Source organism: Notamacropus eugenii, chromosome 1 (assembly GCF_028372415.1).
Source record: "Notamacropus eugenii isolate mMacEug1 chromosome 1, mMacEug1.pri_v2, whole genome shotgun sequence".
Classification (NCBI taxonomy): Eukaryota; Metazoa; Chordata; class Mammalia; order Diprotodontia; family Macropodidae; genus Notamacropus; species Notamacropus eugenii.
This window is the reverse complement of record NC_092872.1, coordinates 474389778-474416079: the sequence shown is the minus strand read 5'-3', so window position 1 is coordinate 474416079 and position 26302 is coordinate 474389778. Positions and strand designations below refer to the sequence as shown.

The following is a 26302-nucleotide window of genomic DNA, read 5'->3' as shown; positions in this document are numbered from 1 at the left end:
CATGGCCAAAAAACATCTTGACAGGCTCAAATATTGGGAAGCTAGGAAACAAGCATTTACTAAGTGTCTGTCATGTGCCAGGCATTGTGCTACACACTTGATAAATATTATTTTTGAGCCTTACATCAACCTGGGAGGTAGGTGCTATTATTATCCCTATTTTACAGCTGAGGAAACTGAGGTGGACAGAGGTTAAGTGACACACGCAGGAACACACAGTTAGTAAGTGTCTGAGGTCTTTCTTGAATTTGGGTCTTCCTGATTTCAGGCCTAGTACTCTATCTACACCACCTAGATGCCTCTAAGAAGACTGGTTGAAGAACCTGGGGTTGTTTATTTGGAGAAGCTAAAGCTTGAGATTCAGGGGCATATCAGTTGTCTTCAAGTATTTGAAGGTGCCTGGAGGAGAAGGTTTAGACTTGTCCCAGAGGTCACAGTTAGGAGCAAGGGTAGAAATGACAAAGAGGCAAAAGTCAGCTTGATCAGGAGAAAGTCCTCAACAATTAGAGCTGGGCAGTGCCTTAAAGGGTGGGGGGCTCCTCCATGTTTGAGCTCTATAAGCAAAGGCTGGATGACTGCTTGGTAGGTTACAGAAGGGATTTTATTTCCAGAGATAATTTGAACTAGAGGACCACTGAGGTCCCTTCTAATTCTGAGGGACCAACCTAGACAATCTTCTTATTAATATGAACAGACATAGTCCCTGCCCCTGGAACACTGATTCCCGCTGCCATTTTTTGTCACTCCCCCAAATGAGAGGCAATATGTAAAAATGGATTCAGAGTCAGAGCACCTGGGTTCAAAAGTCATTTAACTCCCCTGGGCCTCATTTTCCTTATCTGAAAAAGGAAGAGGTTAGACTAGATGACCTCTAACTCTCTTCTAGCTATAGAGCTATGATTTTAGATCTTCTAAGGGAAGGAAAGGCCAATAATTTCTTAATATTTTTCAAAAATAAAATTATTTTAGATTAATTTAATTTTTATAATGGCAGCTAGGTGGCACACTGGATAGAGCACTGGGCTGGGAATCAAGCAGATTCATCTTCCAGAATTCATATCTGGCCTCAAACACTCACTAGCTTTGTGACCCTAGGTGAGTCACTTTACCTAATTTGCCTCAGTTTCCTCATCTGTCAAATGAGCTGAAGAAGATTTTGAAATGGCAAACCACTCCAGTATCTTTGCCAAGAAAACCGCAAATGGGATCACAAAGAGTCAAACACAACTGAAAAACTGCTGAATATGCAATTTTTATAATGATGCCACAATCTGTCAGTGCCCCCAGGCAACTCTGGTACAGTAAAAAGAGCATTGGATTTGGAGCTGAAGGACTTATGTTTTTCCAGTTGTGCTGTTTACTGTCTCTGTGATCATGAACAAACCACTTTTAATCTCTTTAAACCCTGGCCAAAATGTCAAAATGAGGGAATTAGCCTGGATGCCCACTTCCAATTCCAACTCTATCAGCCTGTGAACCTATAAATGGCTGGAGAGTTGCTGATCTGCATTGGTGGAAGGAATTTCCCTCTGAGTTCCCTGACTCAGTGGAATCACAACATGACCAGTAGACTAGCATCTCCAGTCTATGTGGCACTTAAAGATTTATAATGCTCCTCTGACTTCTCCTGGAAAGAATTTCCTCTTTGATTTAGCTGAGCATTGTCATTGCCAAAAACTTCATCATCTGTGATCAACTGGGTGATGAGTCCTTCTGAAATTAACTAGACTGAGTCTTGGATACTACACATACAGAACCCATCATAAGAAGGGTTTTACAGAAGAAGCCCTTCTGGACTTCCCAGAATTTGTGGTCCTCTATCAAAGCCTTTAAGAGCTCACAGTTACACTGATGCCAACACAGGGCACTGGAGAAAGACTTTCAATTTCCTCCTTAGTCTTAATGCTCTACTTCCTCCTAATGTTTTTTAGTGGAAAAATAAACACAAATATTGGAGAATAAAATAGGAACTCCTTTGTCTTACTCTTAAAGCCCTTTACATCCTGGCTTCATCTGAGCTTCCCAGCCTGATTCTGCATTCCTCCTCTTGGAGCATGAGAGATGAAGTGCCAAGCTGGCCTTTGTACTGTTCTTTACATGTGACACCTCATCTCCCTTCTCCATGCCTTTAAAATGGCAGTCCCACAAGCTAGATTATGCCTCAGAGAATCCCTCTCTTCCTTAAAGACCTACTTAAGCCCTGCCTTCTATACAATACCTTTCCTGATTCTGACTACTGGGAATCAGGACTGCTTCCTCCTTGTACTTTTATTTATTATTATTAATATTTTAATTATTATTTTAATATAATTATTATACAAATATATATTATATATTACATTATTATATTTATCTTGTATTTATTCTGTATAAACTCATAGATTATCATATAAGAGAGTATATATGTACATATGCACATAACTACACATTTATACACATCTATATATAATATAGTCTGGCCATGTTGTTTGAATGCAAAATTTACACTTGCCAAAAAGACTATTTTATGGAGAACCCGCGTGGGATGGGCGATCACATGGTGGTCAGAAGAAGTGATACAAGGACACTCTCCAGGTCTCTCTCAAGAACTTGGATTTGATTGTGGGACATGGGAGACACTGGCACAGGACCTCTCAGCATGGTGTGCCCACATCAGAAAAGGTGCTGTGCTCTACAAGCAAAGCATAATTGAAATAGCACAAAGGAAACGTAGAATGTGCAAACTTGGAGTAACCACCCCAGTGTTCATACAGACTATCTGTGCCCGACCTGTGGTAGAGCATTCCAAGCTCATATTGGTTTGATCAGCCACAGTCAGACACGCTGAAATTTCACTTTAAAATGGTGATGTCATTTTGGTCCTCTTCAAGAATGAAGGACAACAATCATTATGTAATATAGAATGTTGTTCGTTTTTTCAGTTGTGTCCAATTCTTCATGACCCAGTTGGGGTTTTTCTGGCAAATGTATAAGAATGATTTACCATTTCCTTCTCCAGCTCCTTTTACAGATGAGGCAAACAGGGTTAAGTGACTTACTCAAGGTCACACAGCTAGTGAGTGTCTGAGGCTGAATTTGAAATCAGGAAGAGGAATCCTCCAGACTCCAGGCCCGGCATGCTATTCACTGTGCCCATTATACATATATGCATATATGTATGTACATAAAGGGCTTTGTCAACCTTAAAGGGCTATGTTAATTCTAGCTATTATTATTTTTGTTACTATTATTACAAGCATGGTGTTTTTCCCCAGATAGAAAGTGAGCTCCTTGAAGGGCAGGCATTGCTTGATTTTTTGTATGTGTATCCCCAGATCCTAGCATAGTATCTGGCCCATAGCAGGCATTTGGGGTTTTGAATGAAGGAAGGCTAAGTGAATATCTGAGGACGCATGACTGAGGTGGGGTTGTGGCATGAATTTAGATTGATACCAATGACCACGTTACAACCCCAACCACTTGGACCTTTCTGGTTTGAGAATATGGGGCTCAGGGGAAGCACAGATTTGTCAAAATCAAAATATTGCTCCCCAGACACTATCAAATGGGTATGTCAGATGGACCCATCCCATATTCAGTGCTCCATCTTAGCTGTCTCATACTTCTATGTCTCCAGTTAATATCCCTGGGGGCAGGGAACTAAGCCTTCTCCTTCAATGGTGGGAGGCAGGATGGAGCAGTAGGAAGAACACTGGAATTGGAATCAGAGAGTCAGTCTGGTGCAGGTGAAAAAAATGATGACTCTGGAATCAGAAGATCTGAGTTCAAATTCCAACTTTGTCATTTACTAATGTGTAAGCTTGAGTAAGTCATTTAACCTGTTTCTTCATCTCTAAAATGAAATTGTTGGATTGCATGACCTCTGAAGTCCCTGCCTTCTCTAGATCTGGGGCATGATCCTAGCAGCTATGCTTTGCATAGCAGCTCCATTCCTTTCTACTTATGTGAGGTCAAGCAAATCATTTCTGCCCTCTGGGCATCAGTTTTCTCAGCTGTAAAACTGACAGGGTTTATACTAAATGATCTCTAAGTCCTTACTCTAATTGATCCAATGATTTTTCTCATATCTCTGACAGGACCACCCCTAGGACTAGCATACAGTAAGTGCTCAATAAAGAATTTCTCGTTCACTGTTTCTAGGAAGGAGGGTGGAAAGAGGGTTTTAGATCTCTGTCTTATGGTCACAACTCACCTTTAAGTCCCCGGAGATGTTGGCACCTGCGAGGATACCAGTGGCTGATGGGAAGAAGATTGAGAACATTCCAAAGAAGCTGCCGTCTATACCTCTCCAGTCTGGCACTAAATTCTGGGCAAAAATGTCCCCTGGAAAAATTCATGCTGGGTCAGTCCCTTTCCCTGTGTGACTCAACTCCTTTTCTCTTATGCCCAGGCCATAGAGAAGAGGGTTGGCTTTTCCACAACCGCTGGAGATGGGACATTGTACTGGGGTGGCCATCAAACGGGTACCCAAAGGAGTGCCCAAAGGGCACAGGAGGATAGAATCACAGAGCTGCGAGGATAGAATCACAGAGCTGGGAGGAGTCAGTCAATTCACCCTCTTCATTTTACAGATGAAAAAACTGAGCTCCTGAGAGATGAAGTGATTTTGCCCAAGGTCATACAGCAATTAAGTGTCTGAGGTAGGATTTGAACCCAGGTCTCCCTGATTCCAGGTCCAACACTGTATGACATTGCCATTCTGTATAGGGAGAGATCTATGGACTTTAATTGTCCCCTAGACCTAACCAACATCAACATCACTCCACCTCCCCCCTCCATTTCCCAAAGACTGAGCCAGACTTTGTTCGGTACAGACTTTATCACCAGGGTGGAGGCAGAAGGAAGTCCCAACCCTTCCCTCCACTGCCCTTAGACATACCCCTGTAGCTGAAGAAGCCTTTGGATGCCTTCTCCTCAGATGGAGGAATCAGCGTTCCCACGAAGTAGTTGGCAAAGGAGACCATGATGACCAGGAAGAACAACACCTGGGCCTAGAGGAGCCAGACACCTGTGCTGAAAACCTGGTGGTGTAGGCCAGTGGTAGTAGGGGTGGCTAGTATAGACCGCTCCTCCTCCCCCAACCAGGAGTGATCATCTTTACCCTTCCAACTCAGAAAATGTCCCACTTTTAGCAACTTACATAGAGTTAAATCATTGCTCTGAATCAAACCTTTTCCCTGTAAAGTTTATCAGGTGAAACCTTTTTATTTTGCAATGTTATATGTACTTCTATATGCACATGTCATTTCTCCAGGCAGGATGTATGCACCCTGAGGACAAGAATGCTCATTTTTGTCTCTGGATGCCCAGTCCCTAGCACAATGCTTGGCACACAGAAGGCACTTAATAAATGCTTATTGAGAGCTTGTGTATTGGGAGAGGGGAGGGGCTTAAAGTTTCCTAGGGAGACACCTATGTATCAGCCTGAAAAAGGGGAAAGACTGAACCAGGACTGGGGGAGGGGAGGGCCTGACTGAGGAGTAGAAGAGTGCGATAGAGCTCTCCCACTGCCCCGAGTGCTCCACCCCCATCCCCAGCACTCTTTTCTCCCAGCAGAGAGATCATGGCATTTTAAAAAGCTCCAGTAGAGCTAAGATGAAATCCATGCACAGGTGAAGCTCCCATTTTTGCCAGTTGAGCCACTGGCCCTGCCACACTGATCACACCCTTGACAGAGCAAAGTCACCAGTCTCATTTACCTGGGAGGCTTCCGAGCTTCCTTGAGGTCAGTCATTATTTGGAATCTAGCTGGCCTTCCTTTGAGGCAGAGAAGGAAGCCACCTGAATTGCATGGTTTTCTTGGTGCTAGGAAGGTGCTTTCTCCTAACCTGCAGGAGCCTTTCTCCTCTCTCCCCACAATACTACTTTACCTTAGACTCCCATTCCATCCCAGCCAAGGAAATGGCCAACAGCACTGTGACGGTGACCACTCCGATGATTCTTATGTCATTAGTGGGATCCACTATGGGAGAGCCGTACTCCTGCGGGGGGGGAGGGGGGAGCCGGGTGAGGGATGTCAGGACCAACAGGATGGGGAGATACTTCCATTAGGCTTCTCCAGGCAGCCTTTTCTTCAGCCCATCAGCACCCCACCCCTCCCCCTTTAGAAACAGATAACTGTACTCGGGGAGAGAATTATAGGGTCAAAATTGCTGTATTTACTGATGCAGAATAAGGGGCTTGGGGAATCTTAGAGTTACAAGGAAGTTTAGAGATCATCTAGTCCAAGCTCTCATTCCCCTAAGAGCTACTACTTTGTGAATTTGCCCTAAGGACAACAATACTCCCCAAAGTAGGGAAAATGGGAACTCCAATCACTTTTCTTTAGGTGAAATTTTCCTTTTCATTTACAAGTAATTATGCCATCCTAATAGCTATTATAAAAATGATTTAGTTGGACCCCAGGGTAGCCTAAATATGGAAGAGCCTCCCAAAGTCTCCCTTTCTGTCCCCAGAAACCACAGCTTACCTGGAGCAGATCTCGTACAGTCTCAGCAAAGCCCACAGTGTGCATGGCCACAGCGACAGCATTGGCAAAGGCAAAGATGAGGCCAATGGAGCCGCCCAGCTCTGGGCCCAGGCTCCTTGAAATGAGGAAGTAGGTGCCACCTAACAGAGACCCAATCCCCCACCCCCACTCCAGGTGAGATGCCAGAGGGCTTGAAGATGGTGGGGATTGGGACATGAGGCCATAAGAGAAGAAAATGCTAAGAAGACAAGACTTTGTTCAGAGCCCTCTTCTCAGAGCTGGAAGATCCTCAGAGAGTGTTTAATCCATCCCTTTCATTTCATAGATAGGGATGCTCTAATGTAGAAATGGGCTTTGTGATTTGGCTAAGGGGGCACAGAGAGTTGGTGATAGAGTCAGCTCTAGGGCTCAGAACTCCCAACTCCCAGAGGACTCCTCTCCATTGCACCCCTCTTGGATTTTTTGGCCAATCTAACTAGCTAAAAATAGCTAGGAAGTGATGATAGCCTAACATAGTAGAGAGCGCTCTGGATTTGAAGTTTCTTAGCTGTGTGCTCATAGATAAATCAATTAACCTCTCTGAACTCCAGCTTTCTCACCAATGCAATAGGAATAAAGTTATTTTTCTTGTCTACCTCAGAAGTAAACTGTGAGGAAAGTAAAGTGATACATAAATGTACCTTCTCCCTAAAATTATCTTGTATTTATATTGTAAGTATATATAGGCTCGTGTTGTCTCCCCGAAGGAATGAAAGGGCAAGGTTCTTGCATCCCCAGGGCCCAACACATAGAAGGTGCTTAATAAACATATGTCAACTGGTCAGCTGCCTCACCTGATGGAATGTGAGCTCCTTGAGAGCAAGAACAAATCAGTTTTTTTCTTTGTATTTCTAGAAAGTAGCATTGCACCTGGCAGACAGCAAGTATTTAATACATTTTTACTTATTGACTGACTGAAAAAAGAGCATGAAGTTAAGAATCAAGAGACCTGGGTTCTAGATTCTTGGCCCTGTACTAACATTTCTACTGGTTCTGGGGGTGCATGACATTATTTGCATGTGGAAGCAGCAAACTGACCTTCCTACGGTTCTCTGGCTCAGGCCAACGTGGAAATTGTCTCCATTGGCCAAACATGCCCCCTAGTGGCAGAAGAATGAAGTGCAGGTGCATGATGGACTTGGGGGAAATCCATCTGGCATTCCACAAAAAGGGGGGAACTGAGGGCTAATGAGGAATTAGAACTTGAGAATTAGAGAAATTCAAGCATTTCCCATAAAGTCTCCCTTAGTACTGTGGTTTCTTCCCCTCTTGCTGATGGAGAGGAGTTTGGGGGTGCCAGAAGGCAACAAGAGATTTCAAAGTTGGATGGTTCCTCCAGGGAACCAACAATTTTGGGGGACCTGGGGGAGCAGGGGGAAAAGAAGTGGCAGGGGAACAGTTAGCAGTCTAACACAGCAGCAAACCTGACTTGACTTTGCCATTGGTGGAGATGGCGGAGATGGAGAGGCCAGTGATGGTGGTCACTGTCACTGAGAGGAGGATGATGACCCATGTCAAGACTGTGGAGAGAGTATTGGGGTGTGAGGGGAAGGTCTAAGTACTCCTTCTGTAATCTTTCATACTTGTCAAGGACTGCATAACTGAAAAGTTCTTTGAGGCCCATTTCTTTATTTGATCACCATCATCATGTGGAACTAGGCAAGACGGAGCTTATCATCCTTATCTGGCTCAGAGAAATAAGATAACTTGCCAAAGTCACAAAGGAAGTTGGTGGTGCAGGTAGGCCTAAGTTCTTATTTTGGAGCCCTTTGTACTTCCCTATGCTGACCTGTAACTGGAGCCCAGAACTCTAGTTCCTTCCCTGGAGTCCTTGGGAAAGGAGTAGGATCATTCTCTCTGAAGTTGCCACCCTGTGTTTTAAAGACTCCTGACCATGCTCAACCAACCACCCTAGCTTTGTCTCCCGGGATCCTCCCTAAGTCCCATTAAGGGTTATTTCCTTCTGCAACCTATATGTTCCATGGTCTTCCTTCTTCTCACAAGAGGAAAGGCCAAAATATGAGAAATGGTGAAGGGCTCTGTCCCTCCCCTGACAGCCCTATTTTCTATCCTTCCACCAGCCTAGGAAAGCCCTGCTTACCAATGCCAGCTTGGGCTGTGATCCAGGGCAGACGCAGGTACAGGATCACTCCCCATATGTTGAGCATGCATCGGACCTGAAGAGAGGGCAGAGTCACCCTGAACCAAAAAGTCAAGGAGACCCCAAAGGGGGCCATGGGTTCTGTGCCCAGGGACTGGGGTATGGGAGAATGGGCCCTCACCTCAATTCAACTCAATAGACATTTCTCAAGGACCTACTGTGTATTATTGTGTACAGGACACTATGGAAAGATACAGAAAGAGATGCAATATTAAGCAAAGATAACTGCTGACCTCATGGCTATGAGTTTGGTAAGGGGATGGGACGCAAACAAAGATACATCATAAGTGAACTGAAGAGGTAAAAGCAAACCTGGGAGTTAGATGCTGTTATTATGCCCCTCTTAGAGTTGAAGAAACTAAGGCAAACAGAGGTTAAGTGACTTGCCTTGTTAAGTGACTTGATCCACTGTACTGCCTAGCTACCCATTAAATCCTTCTTGTCCATTATAGGCCACAGAGATTGTTCCCTCTCCTAGCCATTCATTTGGCTAAGTAACAATATCAAATATAGTTTTAAAAGAATGTCTTTATTTCAGTTATCCAGAAAACTATCTTGATGTCTAAACTGGAGGAAGTGATATACTAAACAGGCTCAGGAAGTGGGATCTTGGGGAAACTCCTATTAACACTGGCCTCAGCCCACCATAGTTAGGATAGGAGATCTATTGACCTCTCAAATCCCACAAAACATCCTACAGAAGTGACTTTTGGATTGTCCTTTTTAAAAAAAAATTAACTAAAAATTTTTTTTTGAGCTATACTTTACCTTGTAGCAGACAACTGAAGAGGATGTTGGTTAACCCCATGTGAATGGAAAACCATGTCTGAAAGGCCATCTCTGTAGGGTGGTTATTGTGGAAAGAACTCTGGGCTAGTGGTTAGGAGACTTGGCTTCAAGTCCTTATTCCATCCCTGACTTACTGTGTGATCTTTGTCAAAATCAGAGTCCTAAAATTTGAGGATTAAGAGGATCCCTTAGCGATTATCTTGTCTGATCCCAATCCAAAAGGAATTCCTATTATACCATTCCAGACAATTGTTCATCTAGACTCTCCTCAGTGAAGGGGAGCCCATGACCTCCCAAGGCAGACCTTCCACTCTGCAATGCTCTGTCAGGACATTTTTCTTGGCATCAACCATGGCTCCTGGTTCTGCTCTTTAGAACAAAACTGAACAAGTCAAATCCCTCTCCTATAGGACAGTTCTTTAGTTATTAGAAGAAAATTCTCATGTCCCCTGTGAGTCATCTCTTCTCTTGTCTAAACACTCCCAAATCTTGCAATCAAACCTCTCATGACATGGACTCAAGGTCTCTCCCCAAACTGGTTGTGTTTCTTTGGATATTGCCCAGTTTATCAATGTCCTTCCTAAACTCTGGTGCCCACAACTGAACACAATACTCTGGATGGGGTCTGACCAGGGCAGAGAAGAGAGGGACTCTTTTATAAGAGGCCCTGAAGTCAGAGGACCTGAATTCAAATCCAGCTTCTAACATTTACTCCCTGAGAGACCCTGTGCAAATCACTTTACCTCCTTTGCCTTCAAGTCCCTCATCTATAAAATGAGTTTGGACAAAATAGACTCTGACATCCCTTCCGAATCTACAACCATGATCCTGTGATCTCCTTACACCTGGAAGTAATAGAACTGTCTTAACGCTGCCCAAGATGATATTAGTGTTTTTGGCTGCCATGTCCCATTGCTTCTCCAGGCCTTAGTTTGCTCCTCCATAAAATGGATTCAATAATGTCTGAGGTTCCCCAACTCTTATGTTCTATGTTCTAGGGTTCTTTTCTATTCTGTGCTAGCCCGGAAGCCTTCTAGCTTCCTGGGCTTCCTTCAATATTCAGCTCCAATCCCCGTTTCTGCAGGGAGCCTTTCCTGGTCTTCCCCCACTGACAGTACCTTCCCTCTACAATTGCTTTCCCTTTTACACTCTATGGGCCTTGGATGTATAGCTTGTTTTGTTTTTGCATCGTCTCCCCATTAGACAAATGAGCATGTTTTTGCTCTTCTTTGTATCTCCAGTTTTAGTATCCCAATACCTGGCACACGATAAAGGCGGTGCTTAATAAGAAATGCTTGTTAAATGACTTAGTATTGACTAGGTCGACCAGGATGCCATGATTCTATGAAACAAGGCTGCCATCTAGTGGTCTGAGCAATAACTTCAGTCTCTGAATTTCCCACATTGACTTCCACTTAGATTAAAGGAACCTACTGGGGAGAATGACTAAATTTAGTCATTCTATAAAACCTTGGGTGGAGGGACAACTTTACTGAACAGGTATGAAAAATTCCATCAGTTGGTTGAGTTTTGTGGGGAATCCCTAGAAATGGCAAAGGGGAAGACAAGTCTGGTTTTGGGGTTTGACGGATATAATTTTAGTAAGGTTTTAGTTATATATATATAGTTTTAGTATATATAGATATAGTTTTAGTAAGCAGCTTAATAAATATAAACATTTTTGTTTATATCTTATCATTCATATTATATTATAAATTATTGTTTTTATTTTACTCTCATGTAGTGCCTTTCATTGTTTTACAGGGGGAGATGTAATATATAGTATGTTGAGCATAAATATATATTTATGCAATATTAATATTATAAATACTATATTTAAAGATCATTGATCTAATAGTCACTTAATTGATTAATGTATATTTGTAATCCTGTCTATACAAGTAATCTATTATTATGATTTAATTTTATATCTATATGTCATTCACATAATATCCCCACTTAATACATGTGAGCTGCTAACAATTACACTCAGATACCTTGCTTAAATGTGAATTGTCCCAGCCTGGAGAGCTGGAAAACTCCTCTGACAAATACCCCCAGCATCAAGCACACTTCCTTGCACATAATAGGTGTTTAATAAATGCCTATTAATTTGAATTGGGATGAGACTAGAAACTGATCTCTGATTTCTTAGTTCCGGTTTTGTCCTAAGTCAAACCTTTCTAGGCTGAGACAGGGTCTTTCACAGAGAAGCCCCCAGCACATGATTTGGTGCTGAATGAAAGTTTTTCAGTGAGGGTCATAGTGATGATAATTACTTCCTATAACCCTATACACTCTCAAAATCATGTCATTATAGGATCGTAGATTTAGGGTTAAAGGAGGAATGATTTAGTTTAATTCATTCATCTTAAAGAAGTGACTTGTCCAAGGTGGAACATGCAGGTGGAAACTACAAAGTCAGCATTTGAACTCAGGTCTTTCGGCACTAAATCCAGCTCTCGTGCTGTCAGTCACTCGACAAACATTTATTTGTGCCAGGCATGATGCTAAATATTGAGGAAACAAAGGACTTCAAAGAGCTCACTCTTTAATGGGGGAGGTAACGTACAAACAACGAGAGAAATACAAGACGTCTATAGTGCACAAGGGAGGTAAGTATAGACGAGGAAACTGAGACTCGGAGGGCAGTGCCTTGCTCTGAGCACATTGTTCAGAGAAGGCAGAGTTAGGTTTGAGGCTGTGCCTCTCTCTCTACTCTGAGACCTTGGAATATTAGAATAGACAGTAATGAATGTCAGAACAAAGGGGTCTTAGAGCTCACCTAATCCAGCCTTTTCACTCTTGAAGGTCTGTAGGCAGAGGCTGAATGTAAGGCTTTGGAGTATGTTCTACTGAGGATTCTTTCCAGATATGAGGTCTCTTCCTATTCTAATCTGTGATCCTGAGATTTTTCTGTGAAGACCTGAAAAGATCTAGGATCTCATCAATGTGGTCACTTCCTCCACTGCTCCCTCTGTGCCTTGGTGAGTGACCTCCATGAACTCCAGTGGCTAAAGCTCCCTCCTGCCCCCAAAATCATCTCCTGGTGGTCAACTTTGTGGTGATGAGCCTTAGCTAAACTTCTGATGACACATTTAGAATCTGCTCTAGGTTGGGTGGGAATTGTGAGACCTGGCACTAGATAGAACACTAGGCCTGGAGTCTGGAAGACCTGAGTTCAAATCCATTCTCAGACACTTACTAGCTGTATGACCCTGGGGAAGTTGCTTAACCCTGCTTGCCTCAGTTTCCTCATCTGTGAAATAAGCTGGAGAAGGAGATGGCAAACCATACCTGTATCTTCAATAAGTAAACCCCAAATGGGGTCACAAAGAGTCAGACATGACTGAAAAATGACTGAACAACAAGTGTTCTGCTTATCTTGGGTCTTTGAGAACTCAAGGCCACCTAACTGGCCCAGGGAAGCATCAGAGAAGGGTCTTAATCCATGGCCCTACCCATCATCCGAGAATTACAGAACCATGAAATGCCAGAGCTGGAAGAACACTTAGAGGTGACCCAGTCTCAGCCTTTCCCTCTGTGGCATCAAGAAGGGAAGGGCCCTCGGTCTCACATAGAGTCTGGGACAGAGATTTCATTTCCTCCCAGAGAATTTAAGCTCCTGTTTTATATTTGAGCTGTTGGTGCTGTTTCGGTATATCCCAGAGCCTCATCCTTTTTTATGACATGGGCCTCTGGCAGTCTGGTGAAGCCTATGGACACTTTCTTAAATGCATAAATAAAATACAGAAGATTAAAAAGGCAACTGTATTAATATAGAATTATCAAAGTATTAAAAAAATTCCTAGAACCCAAGAAACCCTAATGTATAGCCTTTTTACCAAGAACCATGCCTTGCACATAGTACAGACTTAATCAATATTAGCTGAATTGAATTGGGATGAGACTAGAAGGTATGTCTCCTGACTCCTCCTGGTTCAGGATTCTGGCCACTGAACAACACTGCCTTTCTTAGGTGGGGAGGATATTGTGTTCTTAGAGTGTAGCAGAACACATGCTTATAGTCATTATAACCTGAAGAACCCCTCACATTTCACAGGATCTCAGAATTCAGAGCCCTTAGCAAATCTGTCCACTTACCATCACCCCCTTGACCCATCCAAATCGCACTGGCTCCCCTGCTGGCTTCTCCTCGGCTGCACTGCTGGCATCCTCCACCAACCCATCAGACAGTTCGTGGCTGGCCTGTCTCTCAAAGGCCAGGGAGTGAAGGTGGCTGCCTTCCTGCTAGAAATGCCAGGGATTGGTGGCTCAGTGTCCACCTCCAGGGAGCATAGTGGGTGAGGAGGAGAAGAGGAGTGGAGACTACGTTTTTGGGAATCTCCATATTCCCCAAGATGGGGAATTAGATAGGTTGGGAGGGAAGTAGGTCCAGGCAAGAGTCCTAATAGGAACAAAGGGAGGAAAAGGATGAAAAGAGTGTGCTGAAGATATGACTGATATGGCTGCTGCCATTGAGCTGATGTGGGGCAGAGAGCTTTAAAAATAGATGGCTGAATTAGGCATCTTCATACACTGGTCTGAAAACCATTCAGAATGTCTTCAGTTCCAGAGCTGGGGCTGAGTACCAGGTACAGGAGTCTCCAAGAGCAAGGGTCCAGTACAGTTTTTGGTGTGAGGCCTAAGGGCTATACCCTTTTTTGTATCACGACAGTGTCTAATAGCTCACACTTCATTTATATTGTCTTACTGGTCTGCACAACAATCCTGTGAGGTAGATAGTGTCATCCCCATTTTACAGATGGGGAAGTTAAGGCTAGGCCAAGGAGGTCATACAGCTAATAATCTAGGGAGTTGGGAAGAGCTCTAGTTTCTTAACTCTGTTTGATCGCATTGCCGCCAGGTCTGTGTGGGCTTGACATCTGAATTAGTGATTCTCTGCCCACAGCCTTCATTACCTCCATTCACTAAGGCAGTATCATTCTCCCCTTTCTGCGTGGGATAAGTCTTTTGGTTTGTTTTTGCACTGCCAGGTGGTCTGAGGGAGTAGGCTCTTTTTTTTTTTTTTAAACCACAGTAGTCTGTAGAGTAGAAACAGTTTAAGAACCATTGACACAGCCCCAGTCCCAGCATTTACTCTTCCCATTGTTATAGAGAAGAAAGGGAGGCACACCAAGTTACACCAGCGAGGGAGACAGAGATGAGGATTTTGGCTTCCAGCCTCTGCCTCTTCTTTGAGTAGCTCAGCTCCTGGTTAGTGGAGACATATAGGTTGACGTAAACCTAGAAAGAGAGGAAAAAGGCCCTTCCCACCCCCAGCTTGATCCTGCTACTGAAGGTGTGGGATTGAGGTGGATGAGGTCAGGCCAGGAAGGCTAGGGGCAGTAAAAGTTTTGCTCTTACCTTCAGAAATGAGTGGAGGTCGGCCAGTGTGGGCCTCACCTTCTTGACTTCACCAGGCATGGCACTATTGGCATAGTGTTCATAGGCAGGAACAACATCGATGGTGTTGTAGCCAAAGGTCCGCATGTAGAAGGTACTGCTGTGAGTGGTGTCATAGGCAGCAAGGTGTGGGTCAGGCTGCCCATAGTGGGGTCGCCCCCCATCCTCACCCCCTAACAGGGTGCTGATAGTGAACCGGCCACTGCACAGGGCAGGATCCCCAGGGATCTCAGAAGTTGGCAGTTCAGCCATCACCACCCTCCCAAAACTTGGAGGAGGGGAGTGGGGAGTTTGTTGAGGAGTATGTGTGTGTGTGTGTGTGTGTGTGTGTGTGTGTGTGTGTGTGTGTGTGGCGCGTGCATGCAGTGGGGAGGCTGAAGACATTGGGAGCAGCTTTATATGCTGAGGAACCAGAGTGGACCAGCCAGCCCCAACCTCCCAGAGCTGGTGAATGGTCCCCCAGGGGTGGGAGGAGGAGAGAAAAATAATGTGCCCCTTTCCAACTGATTGGCTTGGAGATAAGAGAGCCTGGAACTGTGACCTGAGGACAGAATTGTAGAGCATTCTACTTCCCTCCTCCCCACACTGACCTCCCTATTGGATCGTGGAGAAAAGATCTCAGCTTATCCCCTAGGGCCCTACCCTTGGACTTGGCCAACACCAGGCACTCTGGACATATCTTTTGAGTCAGGGGCTTTTAAGGCATGCAGTTACAGTCCCCAGGCAAGGAGAGAACAGCTTCCTGATAACCTTTCTGGGCAGAGGGGCTCACCAGCTATCCAAATTTTCAGCTCACCCTGCCATTCCCCAAGTGGGAGAGCCAACGTAGGTTTGGGGCACAGAAAGACCCTCCAGGGAATACCTCAGGGGTAGGTGCTTTTGATGTCAAGTGCCCAGAGCCTGGCATCCAACCCAACTGACCTGCTGATGTTCAGGGGAGGGTGTTTCAGCTTTGGGTGGAGGGAAGGTGCTGTAGATTTGGAGAAAAGTCTATTCATCTGTTAATTTTTTTTTTTAAACTCCTTGTAGCTTCAGCAACCCCTTCCCTCTTTTTCTTTCACTTTCTTCTCTTTTTCTTGACTGTGAATTTAGCCTTACTCCTATCTCTTTCCTCTAGTTGCCTTTCCTGCCCTGTTTTTAAGTTCTTTGCCTAAGTGGCTTTATTCTAGGGGTTCTTAATCTGGAATCCATGAACTTTTCTTTAAAAAAGTATTCTGATAATTGTAATCCAGTATGATGGATTTCCTTGTAATCCTATGCATTTTTTTTTTTTTTTTTTTTAGTATTTAAAGACATAGGCTTCATCAAACTGCCAAAGGGATCCATCACACACACACACACACACACACACACACACACACACACATACACACACACACACACACACATCAGAGAATTTTTGATTCCCCAGTGGGAAACTGAACACAGCACAGTTGGGCCTGGGGCAGCCCAGAAGTTTGGCATTAACTTCTTCTAAGGAAATCAGCTGTAGGCTAGTAGGAGCCTTGGAAATCATTGAGTCCAACCTCCTCGGTTTACAGATGAGGCATTTGAAGCCCAGAGTTTGTGACTTGCCCAAGGTCATATAGCTAAGTAAGGTCAGAGAATGGGATTCCAACCCAGGTCTTCCTAAGTCCAGTGAATGTTCTATCCTCTACATCACATGGCCTCTCTAAGGGTAAGCAGAAGAGACAATTAGAGGATAGAGAGACAGTGAGGATGAGATTACAAGTGGTGGAAAGAATCTACTAGAATTGGAATCATGGGAGACCTGGGATGGATTTCCAGTCCTAACACTTATTAGCTACCTGTAATTCTGGAAAAGTCACTTTCAAAGCCAGTTACCTTAGATAAATGATAATACATGTGCTCCCCATATCATGAGATCATTGTGAGAACTGCACTTTGTCACCCTTAAGATGGTAGAGAAATATGAACTTTGATTGTAAAACTGAGGGCCCTGAAAAATAACTCAGTATTAGAACTGGACCTTGGGTCTGGTTCACTGTCCTTTCATAGACTCTCATCATTGAGGAGGGTTATCCTGTGCTATCATCACCCATAGTTTTGGGATATGCCCAATCCCTACTTTCTCATAATAGATTCTGGGCAGATTAACCCTTTCACATTTCTGGCTTGCTCCATCTGTTGGTGATGAAGAGGATAGAATCATAGATTGTTGGGTTTAAAGGGACCACTGAGATAATATGCACTTCCAGGTTAAAGGTGAAGAAGAGGGATCAATCAATAAACATTTATTGTTGTTGTGATTTAGCCCTTTTAATTGTGTCCAATTCTTCATGACCTGATTTGGGGTTTTCTTGGCAAAGATCCTGGAGTGGTTTGCCATTCCTTCTCCAGCTCATTTTATAGATGAGGAAACTAAGGCTAACAGTTAAGTGACTTGCCCAGAGTCACACAGCCAGGGTCTGAGGTCAAATTTGAACTCAGGAAGATGAGTCTTCCTGACTCTAGACTTAGCACTCTATCCCTGTGCCACTTAGCAGTCCAAACATTTATTTAATCCCTCCTATGTGCCAGGCACTGTGCTAAGCACTGGGATGAAGTGATTTGTTCAAGGTTTGTCCAGGTAGTAAGTGGCAGAACTGAGATTTGAGCTCATGTCCATTGACTTCAAACCAAGTGCTCTTTTCACTACAACCATGACCTCATGTCATGAAATCTGCAAAAACAGGGTCTTTCAATTGCAAATTTTCAGGTAGGTATACAAAGGCACATGCTCTGTGTGTGTCCCATATGTATGTATAAATACCCACACATGTATACACATATGTGGTATAAAGAATGTAGGATAAAGTTGTTGAGCAAGGATGGGACACCAACCAACATGGAATAGTACTCTCTCCTCTTTCCTTAGGATATTGAAGAAAGTCAGAAGAAAGCTTTCAGGAAAAGTGCTATCTTACTGGATTATAGGATCATTAATTTCATTACTAGAAGGCTCCATAGAGGACTCAGAAACCAAAAGCTCAGAGTAATTAAGTGATTTGCCCAAGGTCACACAGCTAAGTAAATGTCTGAATCAGGATTTGAATCTATGTCTTCCTGATGTGGTATTCATGATACCTTGCAGCTTCTCAATGTGAGAAAATAAAGCTTCCACTAAAGGTGGTGCAGTGATAAGAGTGCTAGGCCTGGAGTCAGAAAAACTCATCTTCCTGAGTTCAAATCCAGCCTTAAACACTTATTAGCTGTGTGACCCTGGACAAGTCACTTAATCCTGTTTGCTCAGTTTCCTCATCTGTAAAATGAGTTGGAGAAGGAAATGGCAAACCACTCCAGTATCTCTGTCAAGAAAATCCCAAATGGGGTCATAAAAAGTTGGACACAACTGAATGACACCAATGGGAAAGCTGGAAGGCTAGAATGGAAAAAGCTGTGGTTACTGAGTCAGGGATAGTCATATTTCTTTCAATAATGGACCCCACATTAGAAGTTCCTACATGGGGGCTGTATGGCGCTTTATTTCAGTAGTTTCATGAAAGAGAATGTGCTTTCACAGAGTCAGGTCAATAGACCCAAGAATCGTGAGGTTTTTCCACAGAGCCAAAAGCTTCACGTGGTTAGGTCCCTACAATTCATGTAGACCTAGTCAATTAAAGATTGTTTTGATAAAAATTTCAGGAAGGTTCCCCTTTCCCCCTTCCTCAGACTGAGGCAGAGTTGCTTTGGTCAGCAGGCCACCCGCTGGATGACCAGAAAGTAGGGGCTGGAGTCTGCCAACAACAGAATTCTGTTTTTTTGGGGGGGAGAGCGGGTCCAGTCCTGTGATTTCGCTGACAAAGAAAATCCTGATATGGAAATTCCCTGTACCAGCACAGATCTGCCACTCTTCTTTAACCTACCTCAGCTGTAGTTGCCTCAGGCTCTCAAGTCCAGTAACCTGCCCAGGATTACAGCACATGGGCTATATGTAGAGTATGTACATAGAGAGGTTCCAGAACTTAGATGAATTTAAATCTAACTCCAAAATATTAAAAAGTTAATTGGCTTGCCCAAGGTCACGCTGATAAGAGAGTTTAGATTTGAAGTCAGAGAACTTTTTAGAGAGAGCCTTCTTTTCGCCATGCCACACTTTGACTGGGAAGTAGCTAAAGTCTGAAAATAGTTTATGGCAGAGATGAGATTAACCAGTTTCGAAAATGCCCGTACGTGGTGCAAGGACAGGCACATTCATGCACTGTTAGTAGAGTCATGGATTGGTCCAACCTTTAAGAAAAGCAATTCAAAATTAATTAAAGAAAATGACTAAAATCCACTTGAATTCAGAGATCTCTCTGCCATGCTTATACTGCAAGAAAGGATAGGAAATAGGGAATGAACCTGGCATTTCACTGTCACAGGAAACACTACTGTAGGATGGCACTTTCTTTTTCTGCAACTTGTCCTTGAGAGTTGTGTATAGCATGAAGTTAATTTGCTGAGGCTCACTAAGTCAGGATTTATCAGATATAGAAAGACTCAAGTCTTCCTGGCTTCAAGGCTGCCTCTCTATCCCCAAAGAGGTCATTAATAAAAAGTAAGTCCCCATTAAGACTGAAATATTTATAGTAGTACTTTTTTTTTGTTTTTTTTTGTAATAGCAATGAACTGGAAACAAAACAAAAATGCCCACTGATTAGAGAACAGCAAAATAAGTTGTGGTACCTGAATGCAATGGAATAGCATTGTGCTTAAAGAAATGAGGAATTAAAAGGAATACAGATAATTATGGGAAGAATTGATGTAAAGTCAAGCGATCAGGAAAAGAATACGACTATAACAACTTAGACAGAAAGATCAAAACTGAAATTTGTGATAGTATAATAACCAAGCTTGGCCCTAAAGAAGAGATGAGAAGTCACCTCCACTCTTTTCAGAGGGAGACTGGGTATGGAACTCTACAGATGGGATTAGCTTTTCTGGTTTTTTTTTTTTTAATACTTTGTGATAAGGGATAGTTCTCTGGGAGGGGAAGGAGGAATATAAAAGAAAATAGAGCAATACAAATTTATTACAAAAAAACCCACAACACTGGGCATATGGGGTTAGCAGAAAGGAGGGAAACTAGTTGGCAAAGGGAAAGGCACCTCCAGAGCTGACTGGAAATTTATGAGAGATATGGGTGTTTGACTATCTTGTTCCTTAATTCATCTCTCCAATGCAGGTTTGAAACGGTCCCATTACTTTCTATCAGATGACTTGTAGTGACTTTCTCCCACTTCAGGAGAGAGTTGTGTGTAAACAGTGGGTTTACAGGAGGTGGAGGGTTTAAACTTCCCTTACCTGACCTTTATTTCTGTCCTAGCTGCAGATTTTAGAATGAGAGTACCTGGAGGGGTCTGAGTTCCTGAATGGGTCACAGGCCCAATGAGCCCTTTTCTACAAAGAAGGGAGTTCCCCAACGCCCTTCCTTTTTCCTGAGGTTAGTTCAAGAGCTCACATCTAGAACATCGGCCTTGAAGAAGTGCCAGTTTTCCCCAACATGGCATCTGCCAGCCAAGCAGTAGCAGGAGAGCTGTCAAGTGTGCCTCTAGGGCTTTCAAAGTCAAGGGGCTCACGCCCCATTAAAGAGCAGCCCCATTTCCTCCCACCCACTCAGCAATTTTCCATTCACTTCACTCCCCAATGACTTGTGTGGGGGAGGGAAGTTATTAATTTACTCCCATTGGTGTCTTTCTGCAGATGTTATCTCTTGCTGCTCTGAAATTCCCATGTGACTGGGTAATTTTGTAACCACCTCACATGAACCTCAATCTAGGTCTGAAGAAGGAAAAAAAATCTTGATTAAGAACGTTGGAGGAGAAAGGTAAATTTTCATGTTGTAGAATCCCTAGTTCCTTCAAGGTTTAGTTTGTGATACCTTCTTCATGCAGTCTCTTCTGACTCCAAGCCCTCCCCCACAGCTGTTAATGCCTTCCTCTTCTCTAATTTTCTTGTCTCTATTTTGTACCCAGAAATCTGTTACCCCTAGGCTACATTATGAGCCCCTTAAGAGCAGGAACTATTTCACTTTAGTCTATGGAGCCAGTACCTAACACAGTAGGCTCTTAATAACTGCTTGTTGATTGATAGGTACTTCCCTCTGTTTAAAATCCAGAATGGGTTACCTCACCTTTTTGACAACTTCATTGTCACTGAATATACCTTTCTCTATGGGGTACCACAAGAAAGAGCTACTCTAACTTATGTAATGATGATAAAGACTCAAAAGAGTGCCAGCAGACATGTGGGTGGAAATAGCCAATATTGAACCACCCCCTCCTTTAATCTGCCCCAACTCATATCCAGGGTAGGCAAGTGTCTTGTTTTTAGGGACTGGATATACAGTTTGTGACCTCTGTAGGGCCATTATTTCTTTTTTGATCTCTACCTTTGGTAGGCAGAGGAGATAAAGTGATGACGGCTTAATTAGTCACCATTGGTGAGAAACTCATAAAAAAGATCAGAACTCATGGGTAGGAGAGGTTGGGGGTCCCTGATTCCAAGATCACAGATAGATGATGGGCTCTCTCTTCTGGAGGCCTCAGGAAATCAATTCCTTACTCTACCACCCCAACTCATGGATCACTTATAATCCCGTAGCTAGAGTATCCCAGAAATCACACACACATACAACCCCCCGACATCTGCAGACTGGCCGTTTATTAGGAGGCTGGGGAGAAGAGAAAGAGCAGCACTCAGAAGGGAACACTCAGTGGTAGCAACACTCAACAGATGGCGGACTTCGTTGCAGCGATACATAAGCTGTGTGGGGCTGGATTCCACGCGTCTTCTCAGCCTTTTGAAGGAGAGCGGTATGATGCAACCCTGGTGTGGTGAAATAGCCGGGTAATAGGATGAGCTGCTTGTCGGCCTGATTCACAACACCAGCTGCAGCAACAATACCAGAATCTGTGGGGGCTGAGGCTCTGGGGCTCCTTCCCCTTCCAGGTGTGGTGAGGCGGTCAGCAGCAAGGCACATCTTTAGAGACAGACAGGTAGAGAAGCCCACATCCTTTTCATGCCCTCCTATAACTACTCACAGAGAAATGGGGTTCCTTTTTTCCCCTTGTCACTAGTATAACTTTTTAGCTCTGGACTTGGGTCACAAGGCTCATGCCTTTCCACAGAGCGCATGGTCAGCTTCCCCAAGCCTAGGTGTGCACTGTCTTTCCCAGGACCCAAACTTAGCGGCAGAAATTTCTAGTTAGGGGTCCTCAACAGGGTCATAAACCTGTTGAGTCAAAATGAATTGAAGTAGCATGGCAGGAAGTATCCTCAGTAAAAAGAAAAAACACGTGCCAAGCAATCAGTTCATGACCATGCTAGCTAGCTTTCTTTATTTGTTCTATTTCAGTTGCTAATGAGTCAAGCTAATCTCCCTATCTTTTATAGTTTTTAAAAAATTTTTAAACATGTCCTTCAGCTTTACCGTACCCTCCCTCCTAAAGCAATTTGGGAAATGCAGTCATTCTGCTAAAACTTGTGTATTTCGATGGAACATTTCTTATCAGAATGATCTTTCAATGGGCTCATTTTCATCTCCCTTAGGAAGACAATTAAAGATTAGATGCCTATAGGGGGCAAAGGCCTCTGACCCAGCATTGCAGGAGTGGCAAGGGTCTGGGATACCAGCCATTACTAGCCTAGACTCTGCTTCTTCTCCCAAGGACAATCTTCCAATGTAGAAAGTGAGAAGGATGCAAGGTGTGGTAGAAAGCACGCTTGGATTTGGAATCCAGAGGGCTTGGGCTCAAATCCTGGCTCTGATACTTACTAGTTGTGTGATTTCAGGCAAACCCCTTCACCAGGCTTCTAGTCTTTCAGTTTCCTCATCTGTAAAATTAGGGAATTGAACAAGGTGGCCTCTTTTTGAGTTCTAAATCTGTGATCCTATGAGGAAGCAGGAAGATCCTCACTAGTGAAGGCCCCTCTAAGAGGCAGCTAGATGGTCTCTTGTTGCGAATATGGTAAAGGACTTGGACTAGACGACCTCTACTCTAACTTCAAATTCCCATGTTTCCATGACAGAGCGCATGGCTGATGAGACAAGCTATCGTTTCAGTGTGTTCCATCAGAAAGGAAGATTTGGGTACTAAACCCATCTCTGTAGCTAATTTCATGTTTGTCAAATGGCGATACCACCTGTCCTATATGTCTTCAAGAAAAAAAATGCTCTGAGGATGATAAATTAGAAAGGCTTTAAAAAATTGACAGCACTCTGCCTAACTCCCTATGATACCAGAAAATAATAAGGAAAAGACTGATGCACAGTCAATTCCTCCTAAGTTGATTGTGGAAAGGACAGGTTGGCAGACCTGCAAAATGATCATACATCATTGCCACTTGGAAGAACTTTTAATAATCTAATCCAACTTCCCTATTTGACCAATAAGAACACTGTGGTATGGACAGGGGAAAAGATTCTGCTCTTCCGCAGCGAGGAATAGAATGAGGAATCATGTAATCTTATATGTGGGAGGGTCCTTCCAGGTCATCTAATCCAACTTCCTACCCCAAAGAAAGAGGAAAATCCCTCTATAGCTCCAACAAGTGGTGATCTAGCTTTCCCTTGGAGGATTCCACTTGGCAAAGAACTGCATTCTGGGCCTCTGAAGGCACATTATTGGCCCTGTTTTTCACTGGCAGGTATAACTAATACCAACAGGTGAAATGCCAAATGACACAGGTTGTATTTAACTAGGCTAGATAAAAACGGGAAAAGATGAGAGACAAGTGATAATTTGCTTCACTCTGAGATGGTAGCTTGGCTAAGCTACCTCTACTCATCCCAGTCTGGGACTTGGCTGATTGGACAAGAGAATGCAAATGGAATAACATGATCGCACAACAGCATCTGCCACAAAAAAAGATAGCAGTGATAACACTGATCACATAGTTAGCACATCATTAGGCACCACCAAATGACCACTTTTCTTTTTAAGTACCACACAGGGAGAATGAATCAGTTTCTCTAGAGAGAGGTGCCCAACAACCTAACTCGTATTTATCTGCACAACCAAGCATTTCTCATCTAAAAACGGCGTGACCTTCCACAGATCTCACAACCTAGACATAACTTTGCTATGGCCAGAAATGTGCCCACCACTGGGGCTGAGATGCCAAGAAGCAAGAACTTACTGTAGGTCACAGTGCTGCAAAGTCTTTCAACTAGGGCAGTGAGGTGATACAGTGGAGAGTGCTGGCCTGGAGTCAGAAAGACTCATCTTCATTTCAGATCTTCATATTTACTACCTGTGTGAGCACTTTATCACTTAGCCTTTCTTGGGCTTTAATTCCCTCCTATGTTGGGGTTGGACTAAATAACCTCCCTTCCAGCTCTAAATTTATAATCCTGATTCTAAATGGAGTTTCTTAAAAGGTACTATTGTTCTAGCTTCCACTTTTTGTCTACTCTTTTATCAGTTGCTGAGAGTAGTCAATAGGTCAGAATAAAAACGCTGTTTCCTAACAATGTGAACCTATATACGTAAAACCACTTTTCTGAAGTCGGATGGTGGTGGTCACTGAAAACACCTCCCCCTGGCTTCTCAACCCCATACCATGGCCAAAGAAGGCAGTCCTGATTTTCTCTAAGTGTGAAACATCTAAATGTGAAATTGTGAAGGGCTAAAATGTGAAATATCACAGCTGATAGGGTGCCGTTTGATATGTGCTGGGTAGTATCCTCTCCTAATCCCTCTTGTCTGACAAATGCTATGGCGCATTGAGTTTCACTACTATGGAGCCATTCATTTAGGTTTCAGGATCTTGCTTTAAAACACTGCTTTGCACAGTCTATGTATGAGGGATTTTCCTTAGTAACAAATTCAGTATGAACTGCCAGTGTGATGAGACAAGAGAAAAATAATGCCATCTTAGGCTGCTTTTCTATTACAATAACATGTCCAGATTATAATTATAACATGTCCAGAACAAGGGAGCTGACAGCCTCACCATATATCCTACCCTGTTCAGAATAAGCCTCAACTACTGTATTCATTTCCAGGGATCTCATTTTAGGAGATGCTGACAAACCAGGATGGATTGAGCTGGAAGGGACCTTAGAGGTCATCTAGTACAAGTCGCTTTACAGATGAGGACACTGAGGCTCAGAAGAGTTAAGATGACTTGACCAAGGTCAAACAGATAATGACAGGAGTGAGATGTGAACCCTAGCCCTCTGGCACCAATCCAGTCCTCTTCATTCTAATATGCATGAATGGTCCATTTGGAAACCATGTCACACAGATCTTGGACAGATATTAGTTGATGGAAGGAGATTTTTAAGGATGACTTCTAATATTTAGAAAGGCTGTGGTCAGACTTTGTGTTACACTGGAATACAAAGCAAGTACCAACAGGTGGCAGACAGTCTCAAAATATGGAAGAATATTCTTAAGATTAGAAGTGTCTAATGAAGTAGTCACTTCTAAGTGCTCAAATGGAGGTTGGATGGATACTTAAATTGGTGTAGAAGATTGAATTAGATGACCTCTGAGGTCCCTTTCATTTCTAAGAGTTAATGAACTAATAAACATTTATCCAGAAAAGGGAATAGTATTAAGAATAGTTCTGGGAAACCAACTTGGGGCCTAGAGATTTCCTTCTGGTAACATTAATACGTCAGAAAGTAATTTTTCTTGATTATTTTTCAGACCGTTCTCTAGTTTAGAAACTTAAAATCTTGGAGCTACAAAGGACCACAGATTATTCTACTTTTACCATTTTCATTTTAGAATTAAGAAATCTGGGGTTCAGTAAAGTGAAATGACTTGCTCAAACCACTTAACTTCTTGCTAGCAGAGATGTCATCAGAATCCATGTCTTTCAACTCTCAAAGCATTAACCTTTTCATTGGATATTTCATTTGAAAGAACAAGTACTACTAGGAATTTTAGGATTAGAGAATTTGTAGTGAAAGGAGCATATTAAACAAAGGAATTATTTTGTGGAAAAGGACATGCAGATTATAGCTTCCCATAGCAATGTCTGCAAATATACCATAGTGACAACCATTAAGAAAATCAGGAAAGCAGGACAGATGGAAATAAGGCAGGCTGAAAAGAGCAAAAGCTCTTCTGTTTCTTACTTCAAAAAATAAAAAATAGGGCACAAATTAAGAGGGCTTTGCATGTCTCATCCTCCTTCCCTCCCCCCACTTACAAATTTCACTTAATTTGAATTTGATACAAGGTCTTATACTGTTCATTATAGCCAAGGTCACAGCATGGCCCAGACAGCATGGCTCTTCTATGTATTTCAATGCCTAATTCCATTTAGTGCCTCCTTTCCCACTAAAGTGAATCCATCTCACACCATAATTTCCATCATCTATAAAACCACAGAGGCTGCAACAAATCACAGGAATCCACTTTAGCAAGAGTGCTTCCAATCATCTGGTGCCACATGGCCAAAGGCCTCTCAGCAGCGTGGCATGGGCCAATAGAGAGACA

General features: G+C 43.2%; 1 protein-coding gene across 6 annotated transcripts in view; it reads right to left on the bottom strand.

The window, feature by feature from the left end:
- SLC12A3 (solute carrier family 12 member 3) overlaps nt 1–15234 on the bottom strand; it is a 50251-nt gene extending 35017 nt beyond the window's left edge. For 2 of the 6 annotated variants that reach the window (XM_072632298.1, XM_072632302.1), the window contains exons 1-8: nt 14826–15234; nt 13563–13709; nt 8610–8685; nt 7933–8028; nt 6470–6609; nt 5871–5981; nt 4880–4991; nt 4193–4323 (exon numbers count right to left, since the gene is read on the bottom strand). In XM_072632298.1, the coding sequence (XP_072488399.1) occupies nt 4193–4323; nt 4880–4991; nt 5871–5981; nt 6470–6609; nt 7933–8028; nt 8610–8685; nt 13563–13709; nt 14826–15116 (1104 nt within the window). In that variant the 5' untranslated portion in view covers nt 15117–15234. The remainder of the gene's footprint in view (nt 1–4192; nt 4324–4879; nt 4992–5870; nt 5982–6469; nt 6610–7932; nt 8029–8609; nt 8686–13562; nt 13710–14825) is intronic. The other 4 variants (XM_072632296.1, XM_072632300.1, XM_072632299.1 and 1 more) reach the window with 3 other exon arrangements.
- Nucleotides 15235–26302: the final 11068 nt, after the last annotated feature.